Source organism: Solanum verrucosum, unplaced genomic scaffold, assembly GCF_900185275.1.
Source record: "Solanum verrucosum unplaced genomic scaffold, falcon-dt-bn FXZP01000058.1, whole genome shotgun sequence".
Classification (NCBI taxonomy): domain Eukaryota; kingdom Viridiplantae; phylum Streptophyta; class Magnoliopsida; order Solanales; family Solanaceae; genus Solanum; species Solanum verrucosum.
Window position 1 is genome coordinate 1,258,528 of NW_026020303.1, and position 13,142 is coordinate 1,271,669.

The window sequence follows — 13,142 nt, forward strand, 5'->3', positions numbered from 1 at the left end:
TGTGACTTTGTTCAACTGTCTATAACCAATGCACATCCTGAGAGAACCATGTTTCTTTTTCATGAACAACTTTGCTGCACCCCATAGGGAAATACTAGGTATAATGAAGCCCTTATCTAGAAGGTCTTTCAACTGCTCTTTCAATTCCTTAAGCTCAACTGGAGCCATTTTGTAAGAAGGAATAGAAATAGGTTGGGTGAGATCAATTCCAAATTCGATTTCCCTTTCTGGAGGAACTGCGGGAAGATCTTCTGGAAAGACTTCTAAGAACTCATTAACTACTGGAACTGACTCAAGAGTTGGGGTTTCGGAGCTTGAATCCTTAACCCAAACTAGATGATAGAGATACCCCTTAGAGATCATCTTTCTGGCCTTAAGGTAAGAAATGAATCGACCCATAGGCGCTAAGCTAGCACCCTTTCATTCTAAGACTGGTTCTCTTGGAAACTAAAAATGAACGATCCTAGTTCTACAATCGACTGAGGTATAACAAGAATGTAACCAATCCATGCCTAAAATGATATCAAAGTCTACCATTTCAAATTCTACAAGATTTGCTGAGATAACTTTCTAAAAGACTATGATAGAGCAATTTATGTATACCCGTCAAGCTATAACTGGGTCACCGACTGGAGTAGAGACTAAGAAGGGTTCTAAGAGAATTTTGGGACTGACACTGAAATTGACTGTTATGTAAGGAGTGACAAAGGAAAGAGTAGCCCTTGGATCAAACAAAGCATATACATCTAAGTTAAAGACTCGTAATGTACCAGTGACCACATCAGGAAAATCTTCCTGATCCTGGCGAGCCTGAAGAACATACAACCTGCTTTGGTGCTAACCGCCACCTGAACTAGATGAGCTATCCTACAGAGTCGGGCGACCTGCTGGTGCTGCTGAAGTTGTAGATTAAGCATTACCATTATTTCCTACTTGACCCTGTTTAGAAGAAGGACAATCTCTCAACATGTGACCAAACTTACCACACCCAAAACATCCTTCCTCTCCTGAAAGACACTCGCCCGGATGGTTCTTACCACACTTTGGACAAGTTGGGTAGGTTCTGGTGTCTGAAACACTCCCCTAAGACTTAAAGCCTGATGCCCTACCTTTCTGATCCTGTTGAAACCTGAAAGATGGAACATTAGCTGATGGAGGTGCTGGAGCTGAAGATTTCTGCTAAACCTGTGAGCAATTTCCACCACCCGATTTCTAATGAGAATACTCATAGTTTCCTGTCCTAGTCTTTTTGTTCTTCCTAGCATGTTCCCTAAGCTTATCTCCTTCAACCTGCTGAGAATGAGTCATGAGCCTATAGATATGCATATCTTCCAGCAACATAGCATTTCGGAACTCAATTTTCACTAAGTCGGATACCCCATACAGAACCTTGTTCATTTGTGCCCTTAGATCAGCAACCATGTGAGGAGCATACCTAGAGAGTTGGGGGAACTTGAGTCCGTACTTTGGACTGACATGCTACATTGCCTCAAATTCATGAACTCCTAAGCTTTTGCCTCCCTCAACTCTCTTGGGAAGAACCTGCCCAGAAAAGTCTCAGTAAAACACTCACAAGTGATAGGAACTACATTCGTACCCCTTTTTTCTTTCCATTAAGTAAACCAGATGTGAGCTACATCCTTAAGCTGGTAGGATGCCAACTCTACCCTATCATTACAAGTCACTTGCATCACTCCAAAGATTTTCTTGACCTCATCAATGAAGTTCTGTGGATCCTCACCAACGTGCAACCCTAGAAACCCAGGTGGATTCATCCTTAATAAATCTCGAACTCTAGTTGCAGCTGACCCAACATTAGTGTTAGTAGGAACTGGGGCATGTTGATTGTTCTGGTTGGTCACACTCTGAGTCAAAAGTTGAATGACATTTTGAAACTCACCATTCGAAACTTCCTGATCTGGGACTGGAGGAGTTGCGTTAGTGTTGTGGGCATTAGCATTCCTTTCATAAGAACTACAAGCAGGCATGATCTGAGAACGCATAACGATTGATTAGAAAGAGATATCATACCAACGCACAATAAGAATACCAAGAAAGTGAAGTTTTCCTAAAACACTTCATAGCCTCCCTCTCATTAAATGTGGTGCACTTCACACCCATGAAAAGGACTCTACTTAGTGCGGACTTTCAGACATCCTAGGACACTTAAACCTAATGCTTTGATACCAAGTTTTTCACACCCCAAAGCTATCCTTAGGGCGTAAAAAGGGACCTAGGATCACGAGTGACCCCAAGCTAACCCTGAGCTAGAATATCATAAGCGTACTACATAAACTGAAGTAAGACAGTACTGTGCGGAAGCTTAAATCATCATATGGCTGAAATGATGGAGAATACCCATTACTATTTAAATAAATAATCTGTGAGTTTAATGACAATTGAAATATCAAATTCTAAAGCTAAAACTGAATCTAACTGTGTCTGAAATAAAACGTCCAACTAACTAGAGATGTTGGGACATGCCCAGCTAAATCTAGCAAAACTTAAACTAAAGACGGAAAGTAAAAGAAACATGTATGTCGTCCTCGGAGAATGAGGACTCACCAATGATACTATTGAGCTGAATATTGGGAACCGATCTATGTGTGATCTAAATGCTGAGGACTTGAACCTACATCACGAGAAGATGTAGTGCAGAGTATGCCTTAGTACTTGAAAGGTATTGAGCATGCATGATAGAATAAAGTTGAACAATATACATAACTGAACAAAGCATAAAACTGAGCAATGATATAAGATGAGCATGATACTATACTGAAAATACTGAACATGAACTAACTGAATGAAATGATCAAGTTTATACATGTTGAAGCTGAATATTGAACTTTAAATAGTAACCTGGTCAATGCACTAGAATTTGATTGTGGGAGCTACTAACAATATAAACAATATAAACAGGCGAAAGCAAACCAGAAACATATATACAAATAAAGATTCCTCCCAGAACCTGGAAGTCACTAGTACAGAGCTACTAACAAAATGAGTACAAGTCCCAAAAGTGGACAACAGAGACTAGACTGTCTCGAAAGGAAAAAGACAAGTCTATATATACAGATGGAGACTGAAATAGTACAAAACACCGTGTGCTCACCCCCGTCTCCGGATCAGACTGCTCCAAGCTCGATCAATGCTGGCTACTAGTGCCCGGACCTGCATCACGAAACAGATGCAGAGTGTAGCATGAGTACCAAAACAACAGGTACCCAGTAGGCATCATAAGCCGACTGAACTTGAAAAGTAAAGGCAATATGAAAAGAAGGAATACTCAAATCGAGGTCAAGAACAAAAATCTAACTAACAAAGGAATGCACACGAGTGTACAAAGAACTAACTAAAGTAATCTATAAGCTAACTACACCTAACTGGACCCCCATAAGCCCAGAAGGTACAATCGTGTGCAAGTTAAATAAAAACCCGAACGGACCTCCCTAAGCCCGACGAGTACACAGAATAACTAAAACTAAAGAGAATTGCATATAAGAACCCAAGAACGGAGAACATCGAACCAGAATCTCAACCCTAATTAGTAGAATCTGACAGTACGAAGGCCGGACCTCGAACCGGATGCTGAGCAGAAGTACCCAAGTAACCAATCACAAGTATCAAGTATATGAGACCGGAACTCTAACCGGATGCTCTATATAAGTATCTGGGCAATAGAGGCCGGAACTCTAACTGCATGCTCTATATAAGTATCTGGGCAATAGAGGCCGGAACTCAAATCGGATGCTCTATATAAGTATCTGGGCAATAGAGGCCGGAACTCTAACCGGATGCTCTATAAAGGTGCCACTGTAGCTACTGAAAGAGTCCCAATCGATCTATTCTCATAAATGTCTGTGGATCCATCCACACCTAGCCAATCAATGTAAGTCCTTGGAACCAAATCGAAAATCAAATTCAAATCACGAAGTAGAACTAGTGTCGCCGATGTAACTCGTGAAACCGTAACGTCGGGGAAAATAAGGATAACTATAGTCGGAGAAAGAGTATCGCCTAACTAAGGCCCAAACTATCAGACTCAAGTCTGCTACACCAGTCTACAGGGATCTAAGCCGGCCGAGCGACGTCAGAGCAAAACTAAGGCCTATTGGATCCGAATAATGTATTTCTAAGGCAAGCCCTAGTCAAACCTAAACTAAGGCCCAACATTCTTCAAGTAAACAATAATTAAGCATGCAAGCACTCCACATAGCGAGGAGGGTCCGTTAATAACACAAAGCATGCTCACATTTACCCGATAATTCTCGAAATAGGTCGAAAACATGATTTCCAAACACCTATGCATGATTCAATCACTACCAACCCAAATCCTAACTAATCAACATGCATTCACACTCTCAAGCTCAATCTAAGAGAGGGAAACCGTAGCCTACTTGTAGGCCGCTCACATGCGCTCCAAAATCACTCCTTCGGAGCTTTCCCTTTCCGAACGGTCTCGAAACGCTGCTCCGCTATCAAAAATAGAGTCACAACGTTATTACGGTCGTTTAGACACCCAAATCACAATAAACGGAGACGGGTCAATTTTAGAGTCAAAATGGGAATCGTGGGACCCGCGCAGGAAATTCTGAAATTAACCCCACAAGTGGGTCCTAACCAGTTCCCCCAGCTCATGTCCCAAAATGGGACACAATTCGGGGCTCGGGAACAACACAATATCAACATGCAACTAAAACCCAAATTTTCTCAAAAACTAGAAATGGGACAGCAGTTGAATCAGTGTATTTACCAAAAACGGGCGATCTACAGTAAAATCTGACAATACCACAATGTTCTCCTCGAAAAACCACTCAACATAGCCTCAAAAATCACAGAAATCGGACCTAAAATGGCTGAGAAAACAAGTCTCAAAAATTTCCAAAATTAAGCTCACAAAAAGGGTTCGGTAACAGGTATTTTTCGATAATAACCTCAAACGGGGACTCCAAATCACTATCCGAGCTCACCAACGTGTTTTCCTCAACAAATCGCACAACTTTGCCTTTTGAATCGCCCAAATCGGTTGAGAGATAAGAGAGTTATGAGGGTTTGAAGTTTGGGAAATGTTGCTGGTTTTTCTGCAATAAATAGCAGATTTTCTGCAACTTTTTATTCAAAATTAGAAACTCCGACGGGATGCTCCGATCTCGTTCGGAACCCCGTGTATGCAAATGAAATATGCAACCATACCAAATTCGACATTCCAGACTCAACGGCGCAGTCAAAATTTCCATCAGAGGTCATTTCGATAAAAAGTGGGTCCCACTTCCAAAAGACATTTTAAGTCAAAACCCACAAAAGGGCTCGGAAAGATATCGAAAACCTCCAGACACAAAAGAAAGGTCAATCTAGACCAAACTTGACATTCCGAAGCTAACCACGCTGACGGAATTCTCATTCGAGCACGTTTAATCAGAATGTTGACCAAAGTCAAACCTAGGCTTAAACTTAAAGTTAAAACGCCTAATCGCACCGACTCACATTGAAAACCTCGGGAGTCATGACGACTATGCTACTAGCCTAAAATGACCCTTCTGGAGCTGATGGAATCGTCAGAATTGGGTTCCGATGTCATCTTCTTGAACTTTTGATCCAAAATGATCGTTCAAGGTTCATAAGCTCCAAAACACAAAAACTCGCACCAAGACCAAACGAACGACCAGGTAACCGAACTATCAGTCTCAGCAAGTCATAAATGACTTGGGATCGCTATAGAAATGCTCTAAACAACACACAGAAGGCAAGACACAGAAATGACCAAGAGGGTCATTACATAACTATTGTAGTAATTAATACTTTTGGGATTTTTGATTCTACCAAAGTACTAGTAACATTATTACCTATGAAACTTTCTATTGCTTTAATTACTCTGATAATTTTTTTGGCATATCAAAAAAGTAGTGACGTTATTAATTTTGATAGTTGATGGAATTCTAAAACCGTGATTGATCATTTTATTGATAGTTGAAAATGACAATGTGTCATGAATGAAAATATTGGGGTATTTTTCTACATTTTAGTGAAGATTCTCATGATCAACTCCGGCGATTTCTAATTGTTTATTCATCTCAAATGTCTTATTGAAAAGTAATTTTTTTGTGGGCCTAATATAGAAGTGTTCGGTACAATGGTAGAACTTTAAATTTGAATATAGACTATTCAATTTATCCGTCATGTTTATTTATTGAACAATATAGTTAAAAGGAACAATCCTATGTACTAAGTGTCCTCTATGTGTGAGGTCCGGAGAATAGAGGATCACAAAAATCAATTTTACGCAATTTATTTTGTATTTTTTTGAAAGAGAGTATTTTCAAAACTCGAACTTGTGATCTTTAATCACATAGAAACAACTTTACCAGTTATGTCAAGGCTTCCTTAAATTGAGTCAACTTGTCTTTTATACTTTTTGTTGTTGATTAGTTTAGAGCGGGACGGACCATTACAGGAAAGAAAAGATTTTCCCACCGTAAATTAGTGAGAAATTTGTGTTATAAAACATAGTTTTTTTCCCACAAATTTCCCTCTATAAATCGCTCACTAACAAAATTCATGCGGGAAAAGACATTCTCAATGAAATATTGCTAACCTTTCTAATTTTTCATGTAGAAATATTATTATTTTTTATTTTTCCACTGTTTGAATCAAAATATGTGTGGAAATATCCATGGAATAATTTTTAGTGAAATGTTTTTATGGAAAAATAGTGATAATATAATAGTGGACACATTCATTTTTTTATTTAAAGTCTACAATAGTTCATTTGTTGAGAAAATGTTTGTTCATATAATTCGCATCATATTGACTTATTCCCATTTTAATCTTTTAGGTCCTGCCTTGTTTTTTTGAAAAAAAGCATTATTTAACAGTGAGTATAAGTTTATGTTGGATTAGAAAAATGCATGAACTTCATTTCTCATTTTAGATTAACTGAGGATAAAATAATTTAGCTCTTTTCAGATCATCATATATGGTGAGGTAGATTGATTACTAAAAAAGTAAATGTGTTGCTGTAATGTATGTAAAATTTCACATCAACAATTGATATAAATTTGCTTGTATCCTCCTTTTCTTTTAAGATTATTAGTATGTAGACACTTGCATCGTATATGTGTCCCATACAAATAAAAAAAATGACATTAACCATGTAAATTTATGATTACACATTTAAAATTAATTTCAATCTATACAGACTTTGTAAAATGAAAGATAAAAGAAATTGTGTAATCAAACATCGGTGATTACACTTTGTCTAAATGTTTGACCTATGATAGAATCTTTCTTTCTGAAATAAAAGAATGTTGATTGTCTTTCATCTTTTTTCTATTTTTTATAACAATTGTGTATGAGCTAGTTTACTTATATCTCAATAAATCCATTGATCTGTCAAATTATTAGCATATGTCTTAGATTTTTTTCTTTTCTGACGTAATTTTGATAGACTTATTGGTTCATAAATTCAATTTGTCGTTCCATCTCTTGTTTTTGGAGATTAATTTTTATCAGATGTTCGCATCATTTGATCTCTGAAAAAGTATTTCGATAAAGTTGTTCTAACATTTGGTTGAGACGTTGCTCGATTTGTTCATTATGTTTTGTGTACTTACTTGTTTGAATCTAAATATTAAATTTGAGATCATATATTGATTTAATATCACTAAATTCATAAATTTAATAATGCGCATATAAAATTACATGGACCTGCATTCTATCTAGAGGTAAATTAATGGTTATTCTGCTACTCCGACTTGAGAGAGGAGGGGGAGAGATTTGTGATTGTTCCCCACATTGTTAGTACACCTTTTTTATTTTATTTTTATTTATAATTTTTGTTTGTAAACATTTTTGAATACTTTGTAAGCTATGATTTCCCCCCTATTATTCCTTATTGTGCTTTAGTTAAACTATATATATAATTTAAGCATGAGCCTTTTTTGTGCATCTTCTCTACTTGATTTTAATCTACAATTTACTTGCTATAATGTAAAAGAAAATATTGATGGTATTGAGGATCACTAGGTTCTTGATCACAAGGCATTCACTATTTGTACGAGAGTTGTAACACCTTTGAAATTGGAAAACCAAATATGGAAAGGAAAGATATCATTTTAGGCTACTTTTTGTGTCTTAAGAGACCAATCTACGGACCGTAGAAGTTCTTACGGGTCGTAGATGGCACTCATAGGAATGAGGTTGAGTCTTTGAAATTTTAATTTTTTTCTGAAGTTCGACCTACTAGTAGCCAGGACGGGTCGTATGATGGTTGCGTAGAAAGGTTCCAAACTTAGTAGAATTTTGGACCTAAACTTGGGTTCTACAGATGGGGTCAATGGACTCTAAGAATTTAAACGGACCATAGAAAGTTCTCGTGGAAAGTAAGGTAAATTTGAGTTTCTGAAGTTGGTTCTAAGGTTGACCGGTACGGACCGTAGAAATTTATATGTGTCGCACCCTGAGCCTACACCCTGGACGCGGTCGGCACTCGAAACCATTGTTGGTCCCCAAGTGAACCCTTGGCTTGGTTGACTACTTAGCGGAAGACTTACTTAAGCGATAACAGGCTTAAAAACAAAATTTAGAACATTAAACTCAAGGTAAATACTCCACTCAAACTGTGTGTAAAATACTCAATGACATAAGAATAATAGTTAGCAAACACATCTCAAGAAAAAGTAAATATTGAGACTCCTCAACTTTATCTATCTATGAAGCCTCTAATACTCAATATGGATGTCGAGATAAGACCCAGGACATCTAAAACAATTGACTAGAAAATAAATGCAAAGTCCCCCGGAATGCAAGAAGGCTCACCCAAAGTGTAAAGTGATCTCAGTGAAGCATTTGTTGATGATCATGAACACCTATATCTGCATTATAAAAAGATGTAATTCGAATAACATCGGTACATTGAATATACGAGTATGTAATAACGGTGAATAAACAAAAATATGAGTTGAAGGACTGGAAGCAACTCAACAGAATCAATACATTAACATGAAGTGAAACCCATTGAAATTCTACAATAAAATATTCAATAAAACCAATAGGAAAATAATATACTTTACTTTGTGGGAAGTTTCCCTAATCGACAACCATTACTATGAGCATATCAATGATAAAACATGTCACCCTCATTTCAAGGTCCATCCTATACCTTGTCGAGGTATAGGATGCCACTATAACTATGGATCCATCTAATAGGCCTTCTCAGAGGCAATGAGGAGTCACACGATAAATTAGTGTGATCCTATCCTACGTTGGCTACGTAGTTTTATCGGAGTTAAGTTAAAAATTGAATCTTACCCAATTCGGTGCTTGATACTACTCCCAAAATATTCAATATCCTTTATCCTCAATCACTCTTTACAAAGAAAAAGACTATTATTTTACTTTACTTTTCACTTTTCTCAATCACCCTTTACAATGAAAAGGACTTTTACTTTACTAGAGTACTTTTCAAAAATATCAATCGCACTGTTTATCTTTCTCAACTATCAAAGTACATATGAAATCATTTGATTCTCTTTTTCAAGGATCCTGCACAAAACTTATACTTTTAAAATGTATGCTCATGAACTTATCTTTCTAGCCCAAAATAAATATATGAGAAACTTTCATGCAATTTCCTTTGAAACATAACTTTACTTAATCAATATGATTCATGTGATACTAAGCATGAAGAATATAAAAAGATTCGCATGCAAAAATAGGAATCAAAACCTCAACTGTTAAAAACTGAATTTAATTACCAAGAACTATGAATAGATCTTTCATATGTGACAATTTCTGACTAAATTGATATGTAGGGCATGAGGATAAACTAGTCCAACACTATGAATAGTCTTACATACCTAACTATGAAGCTATTGGACCGAAAACTTTGGTGGAGACTTGATTTTTTTTTAGCCCGAGTAAGAATACTACCTTTCTTGGATTAAATCTTTGGTCTTGGAATCTTGATGATTGATCTTGATAAAAAGAAATTATTTTATGGAGTTTTTAGAGTGGAAGAACTTGGGAAAACCTTGGGTGGAAGGTTTCTCTTTGTATATTCAATTTTTGGCATGAAAGTATTAGGGTTCTTGATGGATAACAGGAATCCTAGGTGAATTTTAAGAGAATTTCTAGATACTTGAAGGTTTAGATTAATGATTTTGAGAGGAAAACATGTTACTTGAATGATATACACCGTTAATACCTCAAAAATGACTTAGAATAGTGTCAAAAAGCTCAGGAAACGATCAAAATGACCCTAGGACATGTGCAGGAAGTTGATGAAAAAATATTGCAAAAATCCTTCACAGGAGGGTCTACCAATCGTCAAAATATCTACCGGTCATAATTCTATGACTGCTTGAGAGGGCTTCACTAAAATGGGTATAACTTTTTACTCTGAACTCGAAATGAGAAAAGTTGGTTGCGTTGGAAAGAGGGCTCAATGGCCTTTAATTTAGTAGGTCATGGGCTACGTAATTGATTATATGCTGGGAGATATGAACCTTTGAAGTGGACCTAAGTAAAATCTTACATCAAAACGTACTCAGTAAAGAAGCTTTCAACTCAACTTTGTGCTAGGGGTGTCTTGTGACCTTAATTCATCTCCAAATTTATTCTCACGCTAAAGAAATGACCTTAAAACCTAAGAACAATTTACGAATCAATCCACATGACCTTTTCACAGTTGAAGAATGATTCGAGTTGTAGCTTAGAAATTTTCAGGGTGTAACAATATCTCCCCCTTGGGATCATTCATCCTAGAGTGATGGTTAAACTAAGAATGGAAGGGAAATGAGTTACTATTACTATCTGTCTGATTTATAAACTTGCATACTAACATAGGCGGAATTGATTAATACTAAGAGTTTTTAAATTGGACTAGAGCACGTTATGCATGAATGTTCAATAAGATTTTAAAATTATATGTCATGAAATGAACTTTCGATGAATCACAATAGGAGCATCAACTCTATCCGTATATCATTACTCAACTACTATCGACAACATTGCTATTAAAACTTAAAAGGATTACTGAAAGAGCTTAGTCACAAAGATCATAAGCACAATTCATTCGAGAAATCTGACATAAGAATATGCATGACATAACAGTATGTTGCTTGCAAGTGAGAGTAAATCATAAATTTGTGAAACTGAGCATAATATGAGACACGAGTGCTTATAAGAATAGGTTCATATCATGAGACTAATAGTTATAACTATATGAAGTATGGTTGAGATCAATGGGCTAATATCTTTTCCCCTCATTCTGGAAAGTTACCATAGATCTGAATCTGAAGTATATGAGCATAGGTCATAGACACAATCCTAATATTAGAAACATCAACATGATGTTGAAAGGACTGAACTTTGAGGAATACGCTAGAGTATGAATGGATTGATATAATTCTATAACTCTTTCTAAACATATCACTATCTTATTCTGAACACTAGATTTGGTTTCTCATCTTAGCATCTCTCCCTTAAGTTTGAAGTTGATACTCTAAGGGTATGGATATATTGCATCTTCTTTAAACTAGTGTATATTCATTTTACTCTAATACTCAGAAAATGCTAATCTCATGGTTATGGTACTCTACATGTGCAAGTACTAAGATTCCTTCAAGGACTTCTTTCAAAGCTACTTCTCTTAACTTGTTTTTACAGAAGTCTTCCTATAATTGTTACCCGCATTGGCTTATAAAGCTACTTAATCTAACTCTTAATACTCTGACTTCTACTTCTTGTCCCACTAATGTTGCCCTTCTAAGTTCATATCTACCCAACTAGATGAAACTTGAACTATATTTAAGAAGCTCATCATTGGCTATATATGATCCCTCCGACCAAACTCTTAAGGGTAATAAAAATTGCTTGCATCAGCCTTCTCCACTTTGACAACTCAAATATACTATCTAGGCACACATGAAAAATCATAAGCTTAATTAAAACCTCGTCTAACTACATACGATCTCGGGTAGACCTCTCATTCTCGTGTTAGTCTAATGACTTAGCCACACTTTATTGCTCTCATCTAAGGGTCATAATACCACACTTGTACCACTCACATTCATTGCAAACTAACACCTTAATTCCTCATATACTCTATGTCAAATATACCAAATCAAATCTTAAAACTAATATCATCAGCCTCTTGTTGCCGTCCTTTTTATCACGAAACTCATCTCAAATTCAACCTTATTGTCTAGTACTAAAACCATATATAAATATAATGCTCACATACTATACGAACTTACAACTACTAGACAAAATTAAGAAACACTTGCCAACTAAGACCTCATGACAAGTAGTCAATCTTTATCTCACAACCTACATATTTTATAAATTACGTCACATTCCATTTCACAGTTGTAACACCTCAGAAAGTTGAACCTGGAATGAAAAAGAGAAAAGGGCAATCCACGATGGGTTTCATGGGCCGTGTAGAGGTCCACGACCCGTCACCCTTTATGTGGAGTTGCACCCAGCTACTGTTAAGGGCCATGGACGCCTAAATGGTCTGTGAAGCTTCACATAGACCGTGAAGTCACCCGTGAAAGGGGAACAGAACCCCCAAGACCCATGTGAATGACCATGGACACTCAGACAGTCCATGAAGCTTCACACGGACCATGAAGTCATCTATGAAAGGGACTCATCAGTTTTTGAGTTTTGGTTCAACTACAAGCAATCATATATCTCAGCACAAAATGAATTAGGTGGCCCACGACCTCTCAAATTAAAGGTCTTCAAGTCATATTTCCAATGCCACTAAGTTTGACTAATTCTGAGCCTAGAGTAAAAAGTTATGCCCTTTTAGTGAATCCATGTAGGGCAAGGGAACATCACGACCCACTAGACCTCTCATCGTATTGGTCTTTTCCCCTATGTGTTTGTTTCTTAAACTACGTCATTTTAATCTTGTTCTAAGACTAAACTACGTCGTTTCACTTTTTCTAAGACTAATTATTTAGTCAAAAACTACCTAAAACATTCATTCTCCTAAAATCATCAAACTTAGAAAGAACAGAAGAGAAAGAGGTGACAGATTCTCTCCAGAATAAGCAGAGCTCACCTTCAAGTTCAGCCCCGAAATCCAATGGATTTCTCTATAGTTTTCTTTACTAGGTGTGTAGGATTTCACT

General features: G+C 36.8%; 1 protein-coding gene across 1 annotated transcript; it reads right to left on the reverse strand.

The window, feature by feature from the left end:
- Positions 1 to 1,212: 1,212 nt before the first annotated feature.
- On the reverse strand, positions 1,213 to 2,003 carry LOC125835000 (uncharacterized). The gene is made up of 2 exons (XM_049514143.1): positions 1,713 to 2,003; positions 1,213 to 1,479 (listed from the first exon to the last, which is right to left on the reverse strand). The coding sequence occupies exons 1-2, from the start codon at positions 2,001 to 2,003 to the stop codon at positions 1,213 to 1,215; spliced, it is 558 nt and encodes a 185-aa protein (XP_049370100.1).
- Between the last annotated feature and the right edge of the window lie 11,139 nt (positions 2,004 to 13,142).

Coding starts and splice junctions, on each gene's coding strand:
- LOC125835000 (XM_049514143.1), bottom strand. CDS start 2,003: ATGCGTTCTCAGATCATGCCTGCTTGTAGTTCTTATGAAAGGAATGCT. Junction 1,480..1,712: donor CACAGAACTTCATTGATGAG/GTCAAGAAAATC, acceptor GAGGCAATGTAG/CATGTCAGTCCAAAGTACGG.